Raw genomic sequence first — 25,963 nt, 5'->3', positions numbered from 1 at the left:
TCTTTATAGATTTGTATAATTTACCTTCTTTAATGTCAGCCTTCCCCACTAGAATAACATCCCTGAAGGCAGAAATGTGTTTACCTGTTTTGTTCACTGCCTTATTTTTGCCAGGACAAAACCTGGCATACAGTAGGTGTTTACTAAATATCTATTGATGGAATAATTCTTTGGTGAACTCTGATCAGTAACATTGGCTAAGTAGGCCAAAGGTATGTTGTGTTTTTCTGTGTACCTCTTATCTCTCACACCTCTGAATTCTGAAAGTGGCTTTAGTCCAAAGTCCATTCAAAGGTGGCAGTCAGGTAGGGCGAATCAGAGTCAGCCAGACCCAGATTCAAAGTTTAGTCATTTGCCATCAGTGTGACCCTGGGAAAGCCACTTCATCCTCTCAGCCTTGGTTTCCTCATCTGTAAAAGGGGGTTAGCACTCGTCTCCCTTTCAGAGTTGTCATGAGACTCAGTTAGCACAGTGATTGACGTGTTCCAGGTGCTCAGAAATGGACGCTATTTTGCTCTTTCGGTCTGAGTCCCTAACCCATTAGAGTTCACAGGAAGATTCATCTGTTCCTCATTACCTGACAGCTTGAAACCACAGGAAGTTAAGGGGGTATAATGATTTCATGGTTTGCTTAACATTTGGTGGGGGGGATAACAATCGGAAAATCCTACCTTTTTTGAGGGCCTGTGTTTCCTTTTGAGCATTCTTTCCCTAAAGGGAAGAATTCTCTCTGTGTTCAGGTCATTGGGTTGAATCGTGTGCCAGCCTGGCCTAGGGGCGGGTGCTGCTGTTTTCCTTCCCTCTGAGTGGCCTTGTGATCAAAGCAAGTGCCTAGGGGTGTGAGGGAGTCTTCTGCGTCCGGGGGGCTGTTTCAGGACCACCTGCCTTCGGTGTCTTTCAGAATCCTCCCTGGAAAAGGACAGGGAGACGCCCAGTCCCATCGACCCCAACTGTGTGGAGGTGGATGTGAACTTCAACCCGGACCCTGCCGACCTGGTCCTCTCCAGCGTGCCAGGTGGGGAGCTCTTCAACCCTCGGAAGCACAAGTTTGCGGAGGAGGACCTGAAGCCCCAGCCCATGATCAAAAAAGCCAAGAAGGTCTTCGTCCCCGATGAGCAGAAGGTAACCTAGCACCCTTTATAAGCAGAGAGGCAAGGTTTGCCCGAGAGCCTAAGGGCTGTCTGTCCTCTCGTTTGGTTTTACCTGAAGGACCCTCCTTCCTTGTGGACACCATGTAGAAAACATGAGTCCAGTGCATGGAGCCAAGTCCTGCATCAGTTTGTAAGAAATAAAGGGAGTCCGGTGGTGTTTGGCCTCGCTGTGACTCCCTGTGGTTTTTCTCTTTCCATGCCTGGCCCACCAGCTGTGCCGATGCTTCTGCTGTGCTGGCAGTAGCCCAGCCTTCGGGTGAGAGCTCACCAGGCCACAGGAACTGGCTTGAACAAGGCCTCACTTTGAAGGACAAAAGATAGCTTGTGTGCAGCCATCCCCAGGGAGAGCAAGCAGCTCTCAAGCCGAGGGTTCTGTAGGAGCCGTGGTGGGAGGGGCTGGTGGCTACACGGTTTTCTTCACAGGGAGGACCTTTCATTCAAGCTCTGGAGTCAGGGAGTCCTGGGTTCAAACCCCACTTTGCCATCTGTGACCTTGCTTGCCTCAGTTTCCTTATCTGTAAAATGGGAATAACAGTACTGCCTCTCAGGATGTTTCTGAGCGGTAATAATAATGATAATAGTGGCAGACATTTATATGGCACTTACTATAGAGCAGGCACTGTCATAAACATTTTATATAAATTAACACATTTAGTCCTCAAACAACCGTAAGAGGTAGTTACTCTGATTATCCCCATTGTAAAGATAAGGGACCCAGGACATTGAACTTGCATGGTTCCATGGCTTGTAAGTGGCAGAACTGAGATTTGAACTCAGGGGACTGAATTGAGTCCAGGCCTTTTACCAGTACCAACATGCCTGAGGAGGCCAGGATGTAGACAGCTCTCCGTGCTGCAGCAGCTCCCAGCAAATGGGTTCTCCCTCCCTCCACCACGGATCCCACCTAGGGGCTTTGTTTCTTGGCCCACCTCCCCAGGGAAAGGTCACTGCCACTCTGTTGGCTTTGGCATGTGCCATCTCCTCCCTTGGGCCCCAACTTTAGTTCTGGCCACACCAGATGAATTAGGAGGGGAGGTGGGGCATGGGCGGTGGGTCCCTCGTGGGGAAAGACACGAGACCCACAGAGGGCACCCCCCCACAGGATGAGAAGTACTGGACCAGGCGCAAGAAGAACAATGTGGCGGCCAAGCGGTCACGGGATGCCCGGCGCCTGAAGGAGAACCAGATCACCATCCGGGCAGCCTTCCTGGAGAAGGAGAACACAGCCCTGCGGACGGAGGTGGCTGAGCTACGCAAGGAGGTGGGCAAGTGCAAGACCATCGTCTCCAAGTATGAGACCAAGTACGGGCCCTTGTAACCCGTGCCCCCTGCCTAGGCGGGGCGCTGCCTGCACCTCAGGCCTCTGCCTGGGGGCTCCCGGAAACCCGTACACGCTGGAGACTAATAACTGCCAGCAGTCCATGGCAGCTCGCCTGCCCCAGGAGCATTCACGTCGAAGCTTCTCATGATGTGGCCAGAGCTCGTGGGACCTCCCTGGGGGCAGCCTCCTCATGGCGGAGAATGTGGGAGCATCTCCGTAGATGGTGAGCCGGCCCGAGTTTCTCTTCCTGGACGTCCCTGTTGACTTGGAAGGTGACCTCCGGGGCGCTCAGGCTTTCCTCGGTCCTCCTCCCCACCAGCGGGCGCTGCCAAGGGCCGTCTCTGCAGAATCAGTCCTGACGCCGTTGCTCGCACGTCTTCTCGGGTGGCAGGTGCACTTCCGGATGAGGTGTGCCTGTCACTCACCTGGCCCTCCCCAGAAAGCCTTTGAGAGGCACACCCAGCCCATCTTCTTGGAGGGGAAAGACTCATCAGCTCCTTGGTCAGTGTCTCCAAGGGGGGCAGGCCTCAGGAGTGGGGTCTCTGCACAACCCGGCATGGGGCTGGGGCATGGGGCCTGTGGCAGAAACGCACCCAGCCGTTGTTTTTGTGGCTTTGAGATCTGACCTCTGGAAGCCAGAGCAAGCACTGATGAGGGCCTCTCTCTGCATGTCACCTGCCATGGAGAAGACTCCAGGCCACTGTCTGAGCTCCGGTGACCCATGCAGAGGGAGGTCTGTTTGTTTCCTCTCTCTGGGTCCCTCAGCAAGGCCCCTGGAATCTTGTTTTCCCTCTAAGCTGGGCCTCTGGGCCTGCTGTTTCTTTTCACCCAGTAACTGTCTGACCCCGGACAGTAAAGGAAAACTCCCCTCATCTAGGAAGCTTTAACTTCCTGGACCCCAGGATGCAGCTTCTGCATGGTGTTTTAGAAAATGCCTCCACGGTCCCCCTCCCACTGTGAGCACAAGAGCTGGGCACATTTTCTTAAGAAGTGCCCGTTTTCTCTTTGCTCTGCTCACTGATGTGGCCAGGCCAGGATCCGTCCTCCTTGCAGGTAGATGAGGCATCCCAGTCTTGCCTCAGGGCCTCTCTTCCTGCCCAGCCAGGCAGCTGGGTCGGGAGGTTGTGGTTGCCGCGCAGCTCTTATGGGATAGAAGGCTCTTGGGACATTCACACGGACCATTGACATTTGTCCCCACACAAGTTTGGCTGTGGTGCAGAGGGATCCTTGCAGCTGTGTCTTCCTCTGTGTCGTGGCCGCTGCTTTCTCTTGTGTCTGGCCGGACTTGTCCTTTTCCGGAAGATTCTTGGAGGAAATTCATGGAGCCTTCTGCCCTTTTTAGTCAGTGGGGCACCCTCCTGATGGGTGTGTGTGTGTTGGGTCAGGGCAAGCAGCCTGTGGTAATGAGGAGTCGCAGGCCACGGGTGTGCTCTGTCATCCTCACCACTGGCTTTATTGACAGTGGTGGCTCAGAGGCCTGGACCCGACCTCTAAAGACTTCATAAACACAGATGTTAAGGCCAGGGAAAGCCATCTGCAGGCCAAGGGCAGCACCCCAGGGGCCTGCCTCTCTGGGAGACTTGAGCAGTGTCTCCAAAGCCAAGGGAGGCCTCCCCCCACCCCTTCCTGGGCCCTTTCACTTTGTGGCTCGTTAAAACCACGTACACACTTCCCACTCTATTGTAACTGCACACAGGGCGGTTGCACCCGGCATGTCAGTGTCCTGCCCGGGCAGCTTGCCCGCCTGGGCACTCTCCCTCTGGTCTGGCAGCTCGTCAAGAGGGCAGCTCTCATTTTGTTATTGGTGGAAGAGCCTCATGCTTCAAAGCTCTTCGTTTTCTTTGGCCAGAAAGTGTATGGTTTGTGCTCTTCAGTTTTAATTTTTAGAAGGATGGACGCTTAATCCCTGGAGGGCGCCCATGTTCCGACCCCATGGATGGGATGACGGCCTGACGTCTCCTTTGTCCCACCTTTGGCCGGTTTGGTGCCCCCCTCCCCTTTTCTGCCCAAGCAGCAGATGTCTCATTCCTTCTGAGTGCTTTCTTTAGAAAGCGTGTGGCTGCTGAATTATTTTAGAAGAGCCCCCTTGAGTCAGGAGCCTGGCAGGGACAAGACAGAGGTGGCCTTGGAGGTTGACATTTTGGAGGAAAAGGAGTGCTCGGGTCAGCTTGTCTCCTTCCCTGGCCCAAGAACCAAGACCTTAGGGGAGGGTGGTGCCGGCTCAGTTTCCACCCCAGGAGTGGAGGGAGCCTTGATGCCCTCCCGGACCCTCCCCATCTTGGGGTCCACAGGGACCAAGGCTCCTGGGCTCAGATTTTTGACATCTTCTAAAAAGCACCGGCGGCCAGAGATGCCGACTGAACGGCTTTCCACGGGTCCCAGATGGGCGAGGAACTGCGTCTGCCGCCTCCATGGCCTGCCGTCAGCTCCGTGGCAGCCTCATGGCAGCCTCAGAACAGACAGGTCATGAGTGAGCTAGATGGGGTGAGCATATGCATAAAATGAATGTATAGCCAGGTGTACAGTTATGTATCTGAATAAAATACCCTTATTTGGAGAGAGCGTGCTTTCCAGACAGATGGCAACCTTGTGGAGGCCCCGGGTGACTTAACCTGGGCTGAAGGAAGGGGTTTGCCTGTCTGGGTCCTGAGGTTGGGGGAGGCACTTGGCAGTGAACCTGGACTCTGGGTGAGCACCACCCTGCTGGGACAGGGCGCTGTGACCCTGGGCGGGCAGCTCCTGTGGTCCACGGGCCCAAGGCCGGGTGGCAGGAGTGGGCAGCAGCGGGGAAGGCCCCTTCATGCTGGCCGGTCTCCCCCCCAGGCCCTGGGAGCCCTGCTCTGGGTCACACAGAGGGCCCAGGAGGCCCTGGTTGCATTGCAAAGCCCTGCCCCAGAGCACCTTTAACATCTGTTAATTTAGTGCAATAAATTTTTCTAGAAAATGGCAAAGATGACTTCCAGGTGGAAATTGCTGTCTTACGGAGTTGGGGGTGTGAGAACACCACTTGGTTTTATTTTTCTAAGCGCATGAGATGTGTTGGAGTGTGTGGGGCCCTGTGTCTGCCCGGGGAGTCGGCCTTGCAGCCGGCGCCCTCTCCTTTACCTTAGCTGGGCCGAGGAGGCGAGGCGGAAACGTCTCCCTCCCTTCTGGAGCCCTCGGCCTGCTGTGCATGTGTGCTGTGCTTGTGAGTGTGTCGCTGGTGGGCTGGAGTGATGTGGTGGGGAGGGAAGATGAGAATGTATCCTTTTCAAAGCAAAATTAAATATTTTGAGATGAGAGTTCAGGGGCTGTCTTTTCTGTCCCCGTTGCTTCCGTTTATCCTTTCTCTGCGTGTTGACCAGGCACGTAAGGGTCAAGCCAGCTTCATCTCATTAGGGGCCCCCTCTCGCTCCCTTCATCACCAGCAGGGACCCTTGGCCGAGCCACCTGTCCCCTGTGCACCTCAGTTGGAAGTCCTTCCCGCCTGGTCTCCCCACAGCAGAACCAAGGTGGTTTGAACAGATAAAAAGTGCTGTGCAACTAGTATCGAGACAGGAAGCTGCTTAGAAAAAGGACACCAAATTGGGTTCATGTGATGGCCACGAGGTAGAAAAGAAGAAAGCGAAACAGCTGGGAGGGTGGCGTCCCGGTGGGCCTTGACTTCCTCCAGGTCTTCTGTCACAGAAGACAAGTTTATACACCAACAGTGTGGCAGCTGGCGGGGAAGGTCCCGGGGCCTTGGTGACCCTGCCCCCGCCCGGGGCTGGCCTGGGTTCCCCAGGGGCTCTCATGGTGGGGGGTGTGGAATTAGGCACGCTGTCCTTGGCCGTCCCTCTCTCAGCTCCCCTCCTCTTCACCCCTTCTCCCTCCCCCCAGCGCCTGCTTCCTCAGCAAGGACCTGCCTTCCGGCAGCCAGAACTGCCCCACCTGGCTCCGCTTGGGGTCTCTGGTTTGACGGGTGGGTGCTTTGGGGTTTGGAGACACAGGCTAGCAAGGTGGATTTTTAAAAATAGCCATTTTACAAGTGGGGCTCAGGCAAAGAGCAGCAGATCCAAAATTCAAACCCAGAGCAGGGGACAGGGTGACAGACTCCTGAAACAGTGACCGGGCTGAGGGGCTGGGGGGCTGTGGTGGGCCCTAGGGTCAGGGCAGTCACCCCCTCAGCCCTGAGGGCTCCCTGCTGTCGGCCCCTGATTAAGCCTCACCTCGGTCCCACCCCAGGGTTGGGAGGACCCTGAGTTGGGTGCTTGGCAGCTGAATCTCTTCAAGGTCACAGAGAGGGTGTTGTTACCCACTGAGTAGATAAGAAAACCAAAGTTTAGAGAAACTCCATTCAGCAAGTGCTTATTAAATGCCAGTTTTGCGTCAGTCCTGCCTCCTGCCCGCACAACCTGCCAGGAGAGCTGGACAGATGTCAGACAAAAATAGAGGAGGGCGGGTTGAGGCCAAGGATGTGAGTGAGGAGACCTGGGAGCTGGGGAAGAGAGGTCAGGGAGGCCCCTCCAAGAGTGGCTCTCCAGAGGAGACCAGAAGGTGGGAGGATGTGACGCACCCCCAGAACTCCCACCTGAGATTTGTCACCTGGGCACCTATTCTCTGCAATGACTGTTGTCCCCACCACATTTCCTACTTGCTTTTACTTCTCTCACTCAAAACAGAATCGTGCAGCCATGGGAAGGATGGGGCTGTGGACTTGAAATGTATCAACACCAGGGTCTTTGCTGACTGTGAGGCAGGGAAGAACGCCCTTGAGGTCAGACGGTCCCGGGTTCAAAGCCTGCCTACACCACGATTGCGGGTGTGTTCTTGAGACGGTCACTCCCCATCTCTCAGGATCCTCGCAGGGTTGCTGGGGGGCTCATGGAAAGCTCCTGGTCCCAGGTAGAAGGCACTGACCACCGCTGAGATCTGTACCTCCTGTCCATTGGGGCTGTCTGCCACTGTCTAGCTGCTGGATGGTGTGGGGTACAGCTGTGTGACCTTGGGCAAGTTTCTCCACCTCTCTGAGCCTTTTCCCTCTCTGCACATGAGAATATGGTAAGGCCATCCAAGGACTGCACAGTGTGTACATGTCAGACGCTGCAGCTCGGTGCCAACTCCTGTCCCCTCCACTCCCCAGCTGCTCCCTGGGGGCCTAATTTCCAAAGTGGCACATGCCCCCTTCCTTGGCTGCACCCCTTCTCACACCTGCCATTGGCGGTGTCAGGCCGGCTCAGCTGGCAGCTCCTGACATCAGCAGCTAATCCAGGAAAGCTGCCAGCCAGAGACACAAGTGGGCAGCAAAGGAAATCAGAAACAGGTTTCAGGGTGGGTGCCCCCAGCCCCCAGCCAGCCCTCCCTGTGAGGACAGGCTCATCATCTTCTCCAGCAAATCCTCCCAGCCGTGCAGGCTGGCTCCTGGATCCCCCAGGATTAAAGTGGGGTGGAGTGGGGACCACTGATTTTAAGCCATGGCTCAGTGGGCAGGAGCCAGAGCAGCCCGACGTACCGCTGCACAGCTCTTCCTGCTCTGCGGAGGCCACAGGTTTCTCCACACCAGCAGGGGCATCCACTCCAGTCTGGCTTCCAAGAAGTCCACGCTGTGGGGGCAGAAGAACCCACCTGGCCCTGGCCCACTGCCTCCAGGCCTGGACAGGCCTCACTGATTGGAGGAGACGGTCCTACCTCACGGCAGCCTAGGATGGACATCCCCACTGTGCCAGTTTGGATCTATTATGTCCCCCAAAAAGCCATGGTCTTTAATGCAATCTTGTGGGGGCAGATTTGTTAGTCTTTTGATTAGGGTGAAAATGTTTGATTTTTTCCCTGGAGATGTGGACCCTGCCCATTCGGGGTGGGTCTTAATTAATCACTGGAATCCCGTAAGAGCTCACAGACAGAAGGAGCTCAGAGCAGCTGAGAGACTTTGGGAGAGACGCTTGCTGGCGCTTGGCGTTTGGAGATGCTAGCCCAGAGACATTTTGGAGAAGGCCGTTTTGAAACCAGAACCCCAGAACAAAGAATCAGCAGACGCCAGCCACGTGCCTTCCCAGCTAACAGAGGTTTTCCAGATGCTATTGGCTGTTCTTCAGTGAAGATATTCTCTTGTTGACACCTTAATTTGGACATTTTTCATGGCCTTCGGACAGTAAATTTGTAACCTAATGTTCCAGTTTGCAACTGCTTTTATAAAGACAGTTTATTTGGTTACAAAGTTACAGTCTTAAGTCCATAAAGTGTTCAAGGTAAGGCATCAACAAAGGGTCCCTTCACCAGAGAAAGGCCATTGGCATCAGGAAAACCTCTGTTAGCTGGGAAGGCACATGGCTGGCATCTGCTTGCTCCCAGGTTGTGTTTCAAAATCATGTTCTCCAAAATGTTGCTCTTGGGGTGTTTTGTCCTCTTAGCTACAGGTGCTCTTCAAAATGTCACTCTCAGTTGCTTGAGGTCCTTGTCTGTGAACTCCTTTATAGGACTCCAGTGATCCACTTAACACCCACCCTAAGTGGGGGTGGGGTAACCCCTCCATGGAAATTATCCAACCAAATGTTGCACTCACAGCTGATTGAGTCACATCTCCATGGAAACACTCAAAGAATTCCAATCTAATCAACACGAATATGTCTGCCCCACAAGATTGTATCAAAGATAATGGCGTTTTGGAGGACATAATACATCCGAACTAGCACATCTAATAAACCCCCTTTATAAAAGCCAACCCATTTCTGGTATTTTGCATAATGGCAGCTCTAGCAAACCGGAACACCCACTTACAGGGGACCTTGAGGCCCAGGGATGTCTTGGGCAACTGGCCTGTGGTGTCACAGCTACTAACATCAGAGCTGAGATTCAAACCTGGTGGCTCCTAAGCCTGGCTCCTAGCTGAGGGGTGGCACTGCCTCGGCTGCTCCACGCTGGAAAGACATGCCCCTCCTTCCTGGGGGACACATGGCAGCCGGCCAAGGCCCAGACCTGAGGCCTGTAGCACCGAGCCTATGCCCAGCCACCAGTGGTCAGTGGGGTACGACTGGCATGTAACCCCCTGTTGGGCCAGGCCCTTCACAGTGATCCCATTGGACAAACATGGAAACCGACGTTCAGAGAGGAGCTCGCAGCTCACAGCTACCTCAGCGCACCCCCCCCCCCCAACCTCTTCCCTGGTCCTGTCCCACCCAGTTAGGCCCCTCAACCTCAAGTCCTGGGGTCTACCCTCCCCAGGATCCATCTCTATCTCCCTCCATCCCTTGTGGCATGTCCTCCCCTCCTAGGTGCCAAGCTCAGCGGCTCTGGACAGCAAGGACCTTGGAAGTCATCACACCCAGGTCCTCCTGAATGGGTGGGAAAGCGACCAAGGTCCCCTCACCCTGCCTTCCCAGGGTCATGCCCATGCTGGGTGCCAGGCAGCCTGCTCCCAGGGAGAGCACTGGTTGTCCCTGACCCCACCCAGGAAGAGCCAGGCCCATCTCCAGACCTCTCTGAGCCCCACCTTCCTCCTTGGTGCAGTGGGACTGGAACTCCAGCCTACCCACCTGACAGGGTCGCTGCCAGGTTCACGCGAGATGCTGGGTTTCTAGAAGCCGCTTGTAAACTGCAAGGAATGGGGACAAGGGACAGTTGTCAGCCCAGCCCATCTGGGACCCCGTGTGTGATGACAGGTGCTTCGCCCCACTCCTCCCCCCTGCCACGCATGCACCCCCTTCCCCACGGACCTGCTAAGGCCGCAGCTCCCCATTGGGAAAGCTGGCTGGAGGGTGAAGAGCGAGGGAGCAGAAGCAGGAGGCAAGACCAGAAAGCAGCAAGGTGGCTGTTCTGGGCAGGAGAATGTGGCTGTGCTGCTGGGGTCTGAGGCCAGACTGTACTAATGCATGTCTGCGGGGGAATGGGTTGCGCTTCCCGACCCTGAGACCCTGACTCAGAAGCTGTTGGAATGAATCCAATCTGCCTGGAAATCCTGTCCCAGAGCCGTGGGGTGTGGCCACAGCAGGTGGCAGCTCCCGAGGCTGGGGCTGAGGTCCCCAAGCCAGGAGCCAGGAGTCCTTGGTTCCAGCACCCAGCCCACCACTGACACACTGGGCCCCTCCTTGCTCTGGATCTCAGTTTCCCCATCTGCCTAGGAGGAGGGGGAATGTGGATCTCAATATTCATGTTCACACTCTGAAACACTACCAGCCCTTCACCCATCCTTCTCTTTCCTCTCTTCTCAGCCTCAAGAACTCCTAATCATCCGTCCAGACCCCTTGTCTTATGCCCCTCCACCAGGAAGGCTTCACCTGTGCTCTTGGGGACAAGTTGCCCCTCCTGTGTGATCCCACACCTTCTTCTGCAGGAACCCAGTGGACTCAGTCCCTTGCTCACACTTGCGTTGAGAATTTAATGCAACATTGAAACGCCACATGCAACGCTTAGAGCAGTGCCTGGGCTGGAGCAGTCAGCCAAAAATGTCAGCTGGAACTCTCAGCACCATCCCCACTTTATAGATGGGGAAACTGAGGTTCAGAAAGCAAAAATGAGTTGTCCTTATCCCACAGCTCCTCAGTGGTGGAGCCAGGATTTGGAGCCAGGCAACCCAACTCAAGGGCACTCCATCTCAGCCAGACACCGATCCGCCATGCCTCCCATTACTGGGGACGAAGCGTCCCTGCCCAGCTAAGTACAGCCCCTCCACGCCGGCACCAGCCAGGCCCCATAACCTGCAAAAGGACATTGTACCTGCAACTCTTCATCTCCTGTTGTGTCATCAATTCCTCCCCCCATCCATTGATGACCTTGGCCTTGCCAAATCAACTTGGGCCAATGCTTTCAAGCTCATCTTTCCCCACTTTTGAGCGGCATTTAGCTCCGCTGCTCATTCCCTCCTTCTTAACATGCTTCCCCCTCCCTCCCGGGCCGCCCCTGCTCTTCTTCCCAAACGCTACATGTCAGAGGCCCCCGGGTTCCATCCTGGTGCTCTGCTCCATCTACACTCACTCCCTGGGTGAGTCACCCAGCCTCAAGGTTTTGAATTCCATCTATACCTTCCGACAACTTTGAAAGGTGTATCCCCAGCCTGAACTTGTCTGCTGAGCTTGACCCATAGGTCCACCTGCCTGCCTGGCACCTCCACATACAGGTCTTATGGAGATTCCCGGTCTCCCCCCAAACCTGCTCCTCCCACACCCTTCCCTTCAAAGCTCACCAGCTGCTCAGACCCCAAGTTGGGGCTGTCCTGGATTCCCTGCCCCACCCCCATCTGCCCACAGATCCTGTGCATTCTAGCACCCAGACTCCTCTCACCACCCCCACTCCCGTGTCCCAGCCATCGTTGCCTCCTGCCTGAACTTCACAGTATCCTTCCAATTTCCTTCCTTCAACCTCTCCTCCTCACGGCAGCCTTTAAAACCAACCACCTATGGTTTGGTGGTTCCTCAAAAAGTTAAATATGCAATTGTCACATGACCCGGCAAATCCATGCCTATGTATATACCCTAAAATAACTAAAAATAGGGACTCAAACAGATACTTGTATACCAATGTCCATAGCAGTATTATTCACAATAGCCAAAAGGTAGAAGCAACCCCAGCTGTCCATCAACAAAATGTGGCATAACCATATAATGGGATATTAGTCAGTCATGAAAAGGAATGAAGTTCTGATAGATGCTACATCATGGATGAACCTTGAAATCATTATGCTGTGTGAAATAAGCCAGATACAGAGGGACAAGTATTGTATGATTCCATTCATATGAAATATCTAGAATGGGCAAGAAATAGAGACACAAAGTAGATTAGAGGTTACCAGAGATGGGGAGGGGAGAGGGGTTATTGCTTTGTAGGGACAGAGTTTCTGTGCAAGCCGACGAAAAATTTGGAAGTAGGTAGTAGTGACAGTTACATAATATTGTAAATGTAATTAATGCCACTGAATGGTACACTTAAAAGTTATTAAAACAGCCAATTTTGTTAGTTATATATGTTACCACAATTAAAAAAGACAAAAAACATCCATCATATCCCATGGCTCCCATCATGCTCAAGATCAAATCCAGACCCCTCAGCACAGCCCCCAAGTCCTGGGAGACCTGCCCCCACCTGCCTGGCCACGTCCCCGCCTCCCTCCCGTCCCCTGCCCCCAGCTCTCCCCACTGTGACCTTCTGGCTCTTCCTGGCCACGCCCAACTCCTCCCAGTTCTCAGCGTGGGGCAGGTGCTGGGCACCTAGTAGCTGCTCAGTAAACACCTGGGGGACGCCGGCTGCCCGCTGCGCTGTGTGCGGCAGGAGAGCTCTGTCGCCACCAGGTGGCGCTGCAGACACATCCCTGGGCCGTGACCTCGCTCCAGCCACCAGATTTGTCCTCTCAGCAAAGCCTCCCGGGGCCTCCGGTGCCAGGCGCCACTGCTGCCAGAGCCCAGCCCCCAGCTGACCCGGCCTCCGCCCTGCCTGCCCCCCAGCGGCTCCTGGTGGACGTGGCTCTGGGTCACGAGGGGACTGACGTTCCTGCAAGGGTCCAGGGACATCCACAGAAGCCAGAGGGGACGGGAGGGCTGGCTGCCTCCGTACTTTCTAGACTGACCTTCTCCCCCCAACAGAGCACCCAGCACTTCCTGATTTGCATGAGATTTTCATTCATTTGCATTCAGACCCTTCCATAAGGGGTGCAGCTCAGTCCTGAGGATGGGGGGCAGGAGGGGAAGGCGTCAAGCTAGAGGGGCTCAGCCCCCAGGTCCCCAGGTCACCCCATGCAGAGATTCTGCGTGGATCTTTTCCTTCTCATGAGATGTAATTATTGCTCATATACCCTGTGCCAGGCACTTTACACCTCTGCCCATTTCCTCCTCACACCAGCCCTGTCAGGTAGCTTCAAGCCAATTTTACAGAGGAGAAAACAAGGTTCAGAGAGACGAAGTGACTTGGCTGAGATCACTTACTGAACGGAGTGTGGGGGTGGGGAGCTCCCTCTTTCTTGGCTCCTCCTTCCCAGGAACAAGTCCATCACCCTGTCAGGCCCTTTGGTCCAAGGGCCACGATGACCCCCTCTTGGGAGACAAGCTGGGGTGGCAGAAGGCCAGGGGGCCGCTGAGGTTTGGGGGGGTTCCTGAGCTGGCACTGCACTCTTTCCACACACCCCCAGTCCAGCCTGGGGTTTTCTCCACATCTCTCTCTCTCAGACCAGCTGAGCCAGCTGTCCTCCTGCCTCAGACCATCCCTGCCCAGACACGGGCTGAAAAGGCCACTCTTCCAGGCCCAGCTTCAAGGCCATCTCTTCCCGAAAGCCCCCCCAGAGGCCCCGCCAGAAGTGGCCTCTCCTTCAGCGTTGCCCTCTTCCTCTCTGGTCTTCTGAGTCTCTTGGCGGAAGAGGCCCCTAAGGACCAGATTCAATTTCCAGAACCCAGCATAGGGCCATCAAGGAAGAGATTCAGCGAGTGCTTGCTTAGTGGTGATGATGACGATGACAATAATAATAATCACATCCAGGGCTGATTGAGCGAGCACTAAGAGTCAAGCCTTGTGCTAAGTGCTTTTCAGTCACTTTCTCTAGCCGTCCTCCCTGTGAGTTACATCCTATTATTGTCCCTATTTTACAGGTGAGGAAACTGAGGCACAAACAGGTGAGGCGACTTGCCCAAGATGACAGAGCTAAACAGTGCCCCAGCCAGGATTCAAACTGAGGACCGCCTGAGCCCAGAGCCTGTGCCCTTATCCTCTGTGTTGCTCTGAACTGAACTGTCGAGAAATGAGATAGAGTCTAGGGACCTGCTCTCGCGGACACCACAGGCTGGGCAACGTAAGTCAGTCTCACCTCTCAGGGGACTGGAGGACAGGAGCAACCTGAAGTCATCCCTCCCTGAGCGTTCGTTTCCCCCTTTGCTAACAGAGGCCCCTGGCCCTTGCCAGGCTCCCAGGGCAGCATGAGCGGGGAGAGCCACCCATCCAGGTTCTAATGGGTTTTTCCAGTAGAACCTAGTTTTCAGCCACAATCTTATGCAGGGCCAACATATGAAACAGACAAAGGGAGCATTTCATCAGCATAAATTTCTAAGCTCCGGGTGATGACAGGTCCTTAATCTAAAGCTGCCAGTGGGGATAAGTGGGTGATGATTCTCATGGATATGCCCCACTTGGGGTTTTGGTGAGGGTCACCTCTACCGGGAACTGCCCCAGAACCCAGTCTATTTCTGCAGCTTGCCCCAGTCCTGCTGCACCAAGAAAGCCTTGTGGTCTGCAGACAAAAGCTGTTTTTTTGTTGTTTTTTTTTAATTGAAGTTCAAATCAAGCTTTGGTGACAGCCCCAAATTCCAGCCAGAGGTCCCACATGTCCCCAGAGCCCCATCCGATAACCTCTGTCCCTGGCTGCCTCTGGATGGGCAGCGGGACACTGGACAAGCCCCCTGCCCTTTCTCAGCTTCAGAGATTCCCCCTTGGAGGTGCAGGAAGGCTGAGGTCCACCTCCAGGGGCCCACCTGCCTCAGTGGGTCAGAATCTGCCCCTTGCTCACGGCTCCCCAGAAGCCTGATGGGCGCTGGCCAGGCGACAGGGGGTGTGTAGAGGTGTGGAGGACCCTCAGAAACTGGCCTTGGCTCATCTGGGACAGAAGAGACACAAGGGGGCAAGGCGAGGTAGGGTGGGATTGGCTGGGGGGTGGGGGGTAGGGAGGTGGCCAAGGCCGAGTTTAAAAATAAATCCTGCCTGGCTGTTGTCAGCTACAGCCACAGCTCCCAGGGGCTGGTGACATCATCGGGGCACAGGATGTCCCTGGCAGGAGTGGGGGAGGCAGAGAGAACCCAGCAGGGGGGAGGGGGGAGGGACTCCTGGTCTGCCCTTTCTGGGAGTTGTCTGGGTTTGGGAAGAGCAGGCCCAGGTCTTCTGGAGCGGAGAGGACCCCCACTTCCACCAACACCTGGGAGCGCTCCATTTTGCATGTGAGAAAACCGAGGCCCAAGGAGGTTATGCCTCGCACATTGTGATACGGCCGGAATGGGGGCTGGTCCCTCCTTGCTCTGCAGCCACAGTCCCCAGCTTAAGCTACTGATAGAGACAGCAAGCCCAGGGCTAAGGTGGCACAAGGGTGGGTGAATGGAGGAGCTGGCGAAGGGAAATGAGGAGTTGCCATGGAGAAACTGGGGAGGGGTGGAAGGGAGGCCCTACTGCCTCTGCTGTCCAGGATGCCCTTTCCGGCCCCCCTCGCATACTTCCTCCCCCTGCTCCTCATCTGCTGCCCTCGCAACAAAGTCCAGCCCCTCATGCCTGGCCAAGGCCCTCCCTGCCCTCCAGACACATCTCTCACCACACTCAGCCTCAGCCTCACCAAATTGCTCCTAGATCCCTACAGCATCTGCTATTTTAGGCCTCTGAGACTTTGAACAAGCTGTCCTGCTGCCTGGAATGCCCGCTCCCAGGTCTTCCCAATGAACTCTTATTCATCCTGCAAAACTCTACTCCGGGCCATCATTGCTCAGACAATGATTCCGCTTGTTTAATGCTTGCCACCCACTCTCCAAACTGACAATTTCAGGGCAAGGATCTCTGGATAGCCAGTGTCTAGCTAGGGTCTGGATAAAAGAATTAAACTGGGTCCTGCCCCTGTTCCTTTCTTCCACAGAGACTTTGTCAAGTCACAAATCCTGAAACTCCTAAAACGCAGGCAACAAAGCCTGCTTTGCAGGGCTCCTGGAGAACGATGGGGGCTATTGTATCCCTGGGTAGGGGTTAAAGGGCTACCTCGAGGTGCTAGTCAGAGGCCAGTGTTTTGTACATTCTCTGGCTGAGTCCCCCAGTCTCCCTCCCCCCTCACATGCTCTCTGCCTATTTTTCCATCCTGCCCCATCAAATAAAGCAGGCTGCAGTTCCAACCTGCCCTCCCGCTGCTGTCTCCAGAAAAGTACCTCCCCAAGAGCAGTCACAAAGCAGTTCCCAATCTTTAGAAAGCCAAGGACTCTCCGATGGAGCATGCTTCCAATGCAGAATCCCAGGACTGGCCCCAGAAGGCCCCATCACAGGGGACTGGCGTGGGGCCTTGGGATCAGGGTTGTTAACCAACCTTCCGGTGCCCCACCCCACCCCGATCCTGCTCTGCTCTGACTGAACCCCTGGGGGGCAGCCTTGGGAGCCCAAGCTGACGCCCAAACTGAGGCGGGGGTGGGGGGGTTGGGGGCGGATGCGCGCTCAGGGTGAGACCCTAGGCTGGGGTGACCGCAGGGGGCGGCTGCCTTCTCTCCTTTCCGAATGGTGGGGCGAGCGGGTCCTAGACACGAGCTTCTCGGTCTACGGGCTTCCTTCATCTGATCCCCCTTGTTTTGCACGACTGTGCGCGGGCCCCAATGGGGGCCCTGCGGGGGGCTGCGAAGAGAATCCGCCATGTTTGCAGCCTCGGCTCGGGGTCTGTGGGGAGGCAGACGCAGATATAAATAGCCCCGAGGCCCGGAGGAATGAAGTAAGCGCGAGCAGAGAGGCAGGAACGGCCGCCGGGGAGCGGGGGCGACAGAGGCGCGCTCACAGGGGGAAGGGACGGCGCAGAATGGCCCAGGGCGGCGGGTCCCTCAAGTCCCCAGTGACCTTTGAGTCGGGCCTGGGCGGCGGGAGGGCCCCAGGAGGCCAGAGGCGGGGCAGCCGGGGAAGAGGCCCGGAGGTGTGAAAATGCCTGGCCCGTCTGAGGATGGGCAAAGGGATTGCCGGGGGCGAAGGGGCTGAAAAAGGGCAGGCAGAGGGTGGGAGCGAACGCCGGCCACTGGGGAACCAGGGAGGGGCTCAGAGCAGGGGAACCCCACTGTCATGTGTCATGTGCAGCCACGGGACCCTGCCCCCACCTCCTCTCCACGCCCAACCCCGGCCCTAGGGAGCTTCCCGGGAGAGGGCGGGGTGACCTCGGGCAGGCCACGGGTCCTCTCTGACCCTCGGTCTCCTCAGGTTACCCCTCTCCAATGTCGGCGGGCTCCGCGGCGTGCACGGCGGGTGCGGAGGGGGGCAGTTCTCATATCACGAGGACGGAACAGCCGGACTATTCGTAGGTGGGGGAGGGAGGAGGTGGAGCGCCCCATTGGCTCCCCTCCCCCTTCCCCGGCGCTGACGCAGGCGCCCCGCCCCTCGCACCGTGCGTTACGCAACCTCCTCTTTTCCTCAACCTCCAGCGCCTCTGCTGGGGGGGTTGGGGAAGGGGAGGCCAGGGCTCCCCTCCCCTGGCGCGGCCTTACCTGGCTCAGCCTCCCCCACCTTCCCCTTAGTGCCCAAGGGGAAACTGAGGCCCTTCCTCAGCTAGGCACAGCGGGGATCTGCGGAGATGGGGTGACCGCCTTCACTAGGCTTCGTGGGCCCCAGCGGGAGCCCCAGTTAGCCCGGGGCCACGGCGTCCTCCTCCTTACAGTGTAATGATGGTCCCCGTAGGGACGTGTGGAAGGACGCCGGGAACAGCCTTGGTGGGTTCCTTCCCTGGCCTGGACTTAGGGGGTTCCGGAGGTCCGCGCCCGGGGAATCCTTTCCCAGCCCCTGGCCACACCCGGCTATGTCTGGGCGCAGTGTATCCTGCATTCTCCAGTTGGGCAGTGAAGCCCAGTGATGACCTTGGGCATGTGACTTTCCCTCTTGGAGCCTCAGTGTCCCCACCTCTAACATGGGGCTGCTTCCTTTGCGGGTAGGGAGCACCTGTGAAGCCCTTGGCCAGAAACTGAAGTCTCCTGGCCTTGCCCTGTCACCCCCCCACACACCCCCAGGGACTGGCATGGTGCAGGACCAGCTCTGGGCTGATTAGGTGGCCCACCGGGCCAGGCGGCTCCCTGCTGACCTTGTCCTTTGCCCGGGGAATACATGGTCCGGGCCTGCTCTGTGACCTGGTGGGCAGCTGCCCTGCCTGGGGGTTCCCTGCGGGCCCCCATGGTCTCTCTCACTGAGGTAGTCCACCCAACACATATTTAGAAGTCCTGCTGGAAGCCGGCTTTGAGCTGAGGGAGGTATCTGCCCAGATACAGCCGCAGCCTCAGTATCTCCATCTGCAAAGTGGGCTTGATCACACCGCTCTCCTGCTCACCGCTGCTCTCCCCGCTCTGTGCCAGGGCTTTATGCCCACTTCACAGCAGCAGGAGGGGAGCCTTAGGACCCTTTTACAGGTGAGGAAACCAAGAGGTGAAGTAACTCTCCTTGGTAGGGTGACCAGCCGCCCTGGTTTGCCCAGACAGAGGGGTGCTGCTTGACTTGTGACAGTCAGTGCTTGGACTGGGAGTCACCCTACTGCCAGGCCGCACATGCTGCCTGTGTTCAAACCCTGGCAGTCTGGCTCCAGAAGCTGTGCGGCAGCACCGAACTGTACTGTCCCCATAAACGTTGGCCAGAAGAATGAATGAATGAGTGAGTGAATGAATAAATGAATGCATGCATCCCTCTCTCCCTCCCTCCGTCCTCCAGCCCTTCCCAGGCACCCTGGCTCATGTGTATCTGGATCTGGGTTTGGACATTTTTGGGATGTCCTGTGAGAAGCCAGGTCTCCCCAGGAGCCCCTCCCCCCACCCCAGGGTCCACTTTCAGGCTCTTACTTTTCTCCCCTGCGGGAGTTGGGGTTCTCACTCAGGGAACCACTCAGCCCCCTGATATCAGCTGTGTGATTTTAGGCTTGTCACTTCCCTTCTTGGGGCTTTGCTGAGGGGATTTGTGACAATGTAGTAAAACTCTTGGCACCCGGAAGGCCTTCAATCAATAAAGGCTGTTACTGCTGCTTATTAGTGTGGTAATAATGGCAAATTTTACTCCATCAAGGGCTTTCTTTCTGAGGCTCACTATCCCCAAAACTTGCCATGCATTCATGTGCAAGGAAGTAGATGCGTTTTTCAGAGGGATATCTGAATTTCAGAGAGGTTCAGTGACCTGCCCAAGGTCACACAGCCAGTATGGGGCAGGGCCAGCATTTGTGGCTTTCTGCACGCTTTTAGGACTTAGCTCAAGTGATGGTAGTGGGTGGTGGTATGGGGAAACTGAGGGCCTGGGTGGGGAGGAAGTTCTGAGGTCCCACAGGGAATCATGACCTCTGCCCCCCTCCCTGAGAGCTGCCTCCTCCTTGCCATGGGTGGCAGGACAGGTTGTAAGAATAAGCCCCGTGCTCAAGCGGGGCTGCCCCTCCACCCAGTCAGCCGGCTGCCCGTACCTTCTGCCAGCCACTGTTCCCTGTCACCCAGCCAAGCCGCAGAGCAGTCCAGGACATTGTGTCCAGAGAGAGGGCCAGGCGGGCCCCCCCACACCTCCCTGCTGACCTTGCACCCCGCCCCTCTGGGCTTCAGGCCAACCTGGCCTGTCCCTGGCCCTGGCATGAGCAGGAGGCCAGAGCTGCCTTCAAAGAGACCAGGGCAGTGGCTCAGCAACCCCCACCTCCTAGGAGCCCTGCCTCAGAGGGGTGCCCCCTGCTCCAACTTGTGCCCCCACCTCTAGAGGACAGCCCCCAGTTCCCAGGGGATGGGGTCCCTGGGGCACCTTCCAGGCAAAGCCAGCCGGGCTCCTGAGGTGCCTGTCGTCCTGCCCTTGGCAGTTTGGCTCTGCAGGGCCCAAAATGCCAGCCTGCGGAGAGAAGAGGGGATCCATGCAAGGCCACACAGCCCTGAGTGGAGACTCGCGGTGCCGCAGGATGGGGGCTGGGGGGCAGTTTCAGGGGAGGCACACGCAGGAGACAAGAGGAGTCCCTTTCTCTTGGCTCCTTCCTACATTTCAGAGCTCTGCTTAACTACACCCACTCAGAGAAGCCTTCCGTGAGCCCCATCTAGAGGAGGACTCTGCCCGCCCCGTCCACTCTAGCACGTCTCCCAGGTGGCTTTCCCTGAGGATGTACCTCTGCCTGGATTTTCTAGTTCGTTTATCACATTCGTTGTTAATCTCGCCCTCTAGAACGTAGTGAGGACAGAGACTTGGTCTTGTTCCCTGCTGCACCTCCAGTGCCAGGAACAGGGTTGAGCACGTAGGGGGTCCATAAATATTTGTTGAATTAACATTTGAATGTTGGTGGCCCCTTTCAGCCCTTTGGATACCTCTGGGCTTCTTGCTCTTTTTTAATAGCTTTATCGAGGTGTAACTGACATACAGTAAGCTGCATATGAAGAAAGAATTTGGTAAGTTTTGACATATTAAACGCCAGTAATTGTTGTTTATTAATGTGGTAATAGTGGCAAACCTGACTCCACTAAGTGCTTTTCCCATGAGGGTCACTATCCTAAACGCTTTCCACACATTCAAGTCCAAGGAAGTAGTTGCCATTTTTCAGGGGAAAATCTGAATTTCAGAAACGTTAAGTGACCTGTTCAAAGTCACACGGCCAGGAAACGGCAGGGCCAGCATTTTCTGGGTTCTGTACTCTTCTAGAACATAGCTCAGTCAAGACAGTGAATCACTATAATCACCACCGTCAAGAAGATGAGTATATTCATTACCCCCGAAAAAGTTTCCTTGTGCCCCTTCTAATCCCCACCTCCTGTTCTCTTCCCTCCTTGTTTCCTGTCCCCCGGCAAACACTGTCAACTAGTTTGCACTTTCTAGAATTTTCTATAAATGGAATCAAACATTATGGACTCCTTTTCTTTTGGTATGGCTCTCAGCATTATTTGAGATTCATCTGTGTTATGTGTATCAGTTGTTCATTCCTTTTTATTGCTGAGTAGCATTCCATTGTATGGAGTGCCAGAAGTTGTTAACTCTTCACCCATTGAGGGACATCTGTGTTGTTTCCAGATTTTGACTAATACAAATAAAGCTGCTATGAACATTTGTGTACAATAAGTCTTTGTAAGGACATATATTTCCTTTTCTCTTTGATGAACACTTAGGACTAGAATGGCTGGATCACACAGTAGGTGATTCTTTTTAAAAAAAAAATCAGTTTAATTGAGATATATTCACATCCCATACAATCATCCATGGTGTACAATCAACTGTTCATAGTACCATTGTATAGTTGTGCATTATCACACCAATCTATTTTTGAATATTTTCCTTATACCAGAATGAATAAGAATAAAAAATAAAAAAGAACACCCAGATCATCCCTCCCGTCCCACCCCATTCTTCATTTAGTTTTTGTCCCCATCTATCTACTCATCCATCCATACACTGGATAAAGGGAGTGCGATCCACACGGTTTTCACAATCACACTGTCACCCCTTGTAAGCTACATTGTTATACAATTGTCTTCAAGAGTCAAGGCTACTGGGTTGGAGTTTGGTAGTTTCAGGTATTTACTTCTAGCTATTCCAATACATTAAACCTAAAAAGTGTTATCTATATAGTGCATAAGAATGTCCACTAGTGTGACCTCTCGACTCCATTTGAAATCTCTCAGCCACTGGAGCTTTATTTCATTTCACTTCCCCCTTTTGTCAAGAAGATGTTCTCAATCCCATGATGTGGGGTACAGATTCATCCCCAGGAGTCATATCCTGCGTTGCCAAGGAGATTTACACCCCTGGGAGTCAAGTCCCACGTAGGGTGGAGGGCAGTGAGATCACCTGCCAAGGTGGCTTAGTTAGAGAGAGAGGCCACATCTGAGCAACAAAGAGACGCTCGGGGGGAAACTCTTAGGCACAATTATAAGCAGGTTTAGCCTCTCCTTTGCAGTAACAAGCTTCATAGGGGCAAGCCCCAAGGCAGAGGGCTCAGCATGTCAAGCCGTCAGTCCCCAATGTTTGTGAGAACATCGGCAACAATCCAGGTGAGGAAGTCCAACACCTCCGCATCCTCCCCCAGCTCCTCAGGGGGGCTCCAAATATATATTTTTATTCTCCGCCCAAACTACTTTGAGATGTGTTGCTTTTTCACTCTAACTTATACAGACCTGTCATATCTCACTTCCTATTCAAAGTTCCATGTAATTGTGGTGTTTGAACAAACTGACTGTAGAAGTTATAGTGTTTAGAAAATATAGATCCTGCACCAAATAAACATCCTTTCCCTTGGTCTCACATGGAAGTTGAAGTCTTAACACACAATCAGTTTCCACCTTTATCCTTTGACCCGATTTGCCCTAGTCTTAACCAGATCTGCTTCATTCATATCTCTAATTGAAGTCTGGGCTCTTTTTCAGCTTTCATTTTTTTAATGATTCTTTAACTACTTAAGAGGCTTCCAAATTATTTTCCAAGTGGTCGTACTATTTTACATTCTTACCAGCAGTGTATGAAAGTTCTAGTTACTCTTTATCTTCGTTAATACATGCTCTTTTAAATTTTATCCATTCTAGTAAGGTGTGTTCATTGTGGTTTTAATTTGCATTTCCCTAATGACTGATGATGTTGAGCATCTTCTCATTTGCTTCTTTGCCATCTGTATATCTTTTTTCATGAAGTGTCCAAATCTTTTGTCCATTTTTCTACCAGGCTCTTTTCTTATTAAACAGAGATACAAGCCATTTTCAGATATATGGTTTGCAAATATTTTGTCCTATCTGTGGTTTGTCTTTTCATTCTCTTAACAGTGTCCAGGAGAAGTTTTTCACTTTGCTTAGGTCCAATTATCAATTTTTTTCTTTTATGGATTGTGATTTTGAAGTTGTATCTAAGAAGTCTTTGCCTAACTAAAAATCCCCCCATTTTTTTTTTTTTTTTTCTGTTTTCTTTTAGAGGCTTTACAGTTTTAGGTTTTGCATTTCTGCTTTCTGGATGCTTTCGTGGCTTCTGGAAGGAGGCGTCTACACTTGCTGTGCCCCTGGCTTCAGCCCCTCCCTCCTTCGCTCCTGATTCTTGTTCCGCTTTCCCCCTCCTCACTGGTCCCCAGGGCCCCCTCAATGCCGAGCCCAGGTGTCCCCTTACCGGCCCACCCCACCGCAGCCCTTGGCATGGGCGTTACTTCCTCTTTCGTCAAACCCTAGACCGACTAGCACCTACCAACCCTCAGAAAAGCCTTCCTGGGCTGGGCCGGCACCTCCGCTGGGCTTCCTTGTACCGCAGATCTGATAGCGGTGTTAAAGCCATAATTACCTGTGTCTGTTTTCCACCACACCCCTCCATCGCTAGAAACTACCCAAGGGCACAGCCTTGGGCTTCTCTAGCAGGCCTCCACCTGGGCCTGGCACATAGGAGGGGCCCTGGGAAGGCCCGTCATTGAACATGCGAGAGGGTGGCCCCTTGCTCTCAGCCTGGAGCTACAGATGAGACAACCAGGGGTAGGAGCCACCGCTCACATGTCAGACGAAATCCCAACTCTCCACCGCGGCCTCCAGGGCATAGGGGGTGGCCCTGATGACCTCCTGTGCTGATCGCTGCTCACCTCCTGCCCACGACGGACCATGCTCGTCCCTGCCCCTTACCCTTTGAAGTAACTGTTCTCCTGCTGTCCTTTCTGTTACGGATTGGACAAAGGGTCTGCTTGGTCTCTAGCTGCCTTCACTGGTTGCCAATGTCTTAGGGGCACATTTCACTGTCTGGCATTTTGTCGTTTATTTGCTTGCTGCGGTCAACAGAGGGCCAGCTGCTCTGCCCCCTTGTCTCCCCCTTATCTCTCTCCTGTCTGGAACAGTGTCCAGTGCTTAGGGCAGCTCCACGTTGAATGCTGAAGGTGGAAGATTGAAGATGGTGCCTCAGGGCGGGCCACAAGAAGAACCCAGATAGCTGGGCTCCTGGGCCCAGCCTCTTCTACTGCCCGGCTGACCCAGCCCTGTCATGGCCCAGCTGTATTCTGACCAGGCGCTTGGGCCTTGGGGGCTCCAGCCAGGCAGCTGGGTCGGCCTGCCCTTCCCTCCACGGGAAGTGTGCCACAGCCCAGGTTCCTCCCCGGGCCCTCACCCAGCGTTGGGAGCCACCGCGGCAGGAAGAGGTGCTGGCACAGGGAACGCTCCGATGGCCTAGCTGGACATTGTACAAATGGGACAGAGGTCACCGGAGGGAGAGAGGTGTTCAAGGTTACACGGCACATCAGATGGCAGCTGTAAGCATGGGGAACCCACCTCTCCTGCTGGCAATGATATTCCCCAAACTCAAAACCAGAGGCTGGGCTGGTTCATACTTAGACTTCCTGGCTGGCCCTGGCCTGTCCGTAGGCCCTGCCCGGGCAGGACTTGTCCAGAATGGCCAGGCCCCAGGAAAAGGGAGGGGTGGTGGTGGGAGTGTGCACCTCCAGCTCTCCAACCCCTGACTCACTCGGGGGGTGTGACTGTGGGGACCAGACAGCGGCATCCCCTTGGCCCACAGGCACTGACTCAGGCAGGCAGTGACGAAGGGAGCAGGGTTCTCCAGCCGCTGTGACTCACCTCACCCGCCCATCTGCCTCTGGAGGGGGAAACTCCCAGGAGGTTTCAGGACACACATCCAGGGCCTGGTCCCATCCCAAGGCGGGGCCCCCGGAGGGGAGGAGGAATGGGGTCTGGCATCCTTTACAGGACCCCCACCTTGGCACTGGCAGGGTCAGCCTAGTTTCTGCAACAAGAACGGTGTTTCCTTTGCCAGCCTGGCCTGTCCCTGCTGCTGGCAGGGTGGGGTTGCGACCTTTTGCTGATGCAAGGAAGCCTACCAGGGTGGGTTGGCTGGTGGTGTTTGAAGATGGACAATAATGATCGTGATGATGAAAACGAGACTTGTAATTTATTGGGTTGTTTACTCCAGGCCATCCACTGTGCTCAGCATTTTCCACACATTATTTCCTTTAATTTTCACAGGTGGGTGCAATGACTATCCCCATCTCCAAGGGGAGGGAACTGAGGCACCAGAGTGGGTGGAGTGGCTTGCTCAAGGTCACCAGGCTGGGGCCCTGCAAGGGTGGGATGGGCACCTGCATTTTCTAAGGGAGCAGAGTCCAAGCTCTTTCCTGAGGAACCTCCTGACAGGGTTCCCCTGGGGACGGTTCTTGGCCTTGCATTTCTCCTTCTTGGCTGCCTCGTGCTCTTTCTTCACCTCCTCCAGGAAGCCTTCTCTGATCTCTGGGCTCTCGGGTCCCCCTGTGCATACCTGTCCTGTAACTGCTTTGTAACTATGTTCCCAGGGCGGAGAGTGGGAGGCTCATGGAGGGTTTGCCAAACGAGTAAATGAGCCTTTTTTTTTTTTTAGGAGGGACTCCCTGAGTTTTTCAGAATGTTCTTTCTTCTTCTGCTGTAGGGTGGGGGCCTCAGGCAACTCTTTACCCCTCCACATTTTCAGATCAGGTGAGCATTTGGTGAGTAAGTGGAGGCATGGATGTATGAATGAACCATTTCTGTGCCTATGCCGTGGAGAATTTGGGGGTTTGTTCAAATCTGTTGTCTCAATTTCTTCAGCCAGAGGGACTGGCAGGGAAAATAGTCTCAGCACCTCAGCTGGCAGCTGCTTCCAGACTCTTCTACCCCGAGTGCATGGACAGGCAGTGGGCACTTGGTGTGTCGCGATCTGGACTCAGTTTATCCGTGTTAACACACATCAACGAGGGTGCCAGGGCTTCTCTCTCCTCTACCCTGGGTGGGCAGCACATGCAGCTGGGCTCCCTGGCAGGACAGAGGTGAGACCCTTGCCAGTGGCCTGGTGGTCCTAGCCCAGGGGCCTCCTCCCTCTGCCAGGCAGGCTCTGTGGTGGGGAAGTGGTCCTCGGATGGGGCTGGACACCAGGTCTCCTGGGAACCTGACCAGAGGTT

The 25,963-nt window shown here is 54.8% G+C and overlaps 1 protein-coding gene across 3 annotated transcripts in view; it reads left to right on the top strand.

The window, feature by feature from the left end:
• The window catches only part of TEF (TEF transcription factor, PAR bZIP family member), a 32,564-nt gene extending 17,990 nt beyond the window's left edge, over positions 1-14,574 (top strand). For 2 of the 3 annotated variants that reach the window (XM_037845927.1, XM_037845925.1), the window contains exons 3-4: positions 902-1,122; positions 2,254-5,753. In XM_037845927.1, the coding sequence (XP_037701855.1) occupies positions 902-1,122; positions 2,254-2,469 (437 nt within the window). In that variant the 3' untranslated portion in view covers positions 2,470-5,753. Of the gene's footprint in view, positions 1-901; positions 1,123-2,253; positions 5,754-13,997 lie in introns of those variants that run through there. The other variant, XM_037845926.1, reaches the window with a different exon arrangement.
• The last annotated feature ends 11,389 nt before the right edge of the window (positions 14,575-25,963 follow it).

The sequence above is a fragment of the Choloepus didactylus genome, chromosome 8 (genome assembly GCF_015220235.1).
Source record: "Choloepus didactylus isolate mChoDid1 chromosome 8, mChoDid1.pri, whole genome shotgun sequence".
Lineage (NCBI taxonomy): Eukaryota > Metazoa > Chordata > Mammalia > Pilosa > Megalonychidae > Choloepus > Choloepus didactylus.
The sequence above is the reverse complement of the archived record's forward strand: the minus strand, read 5'-3'. Positions and strand labels throughout refer to the sequence as shown.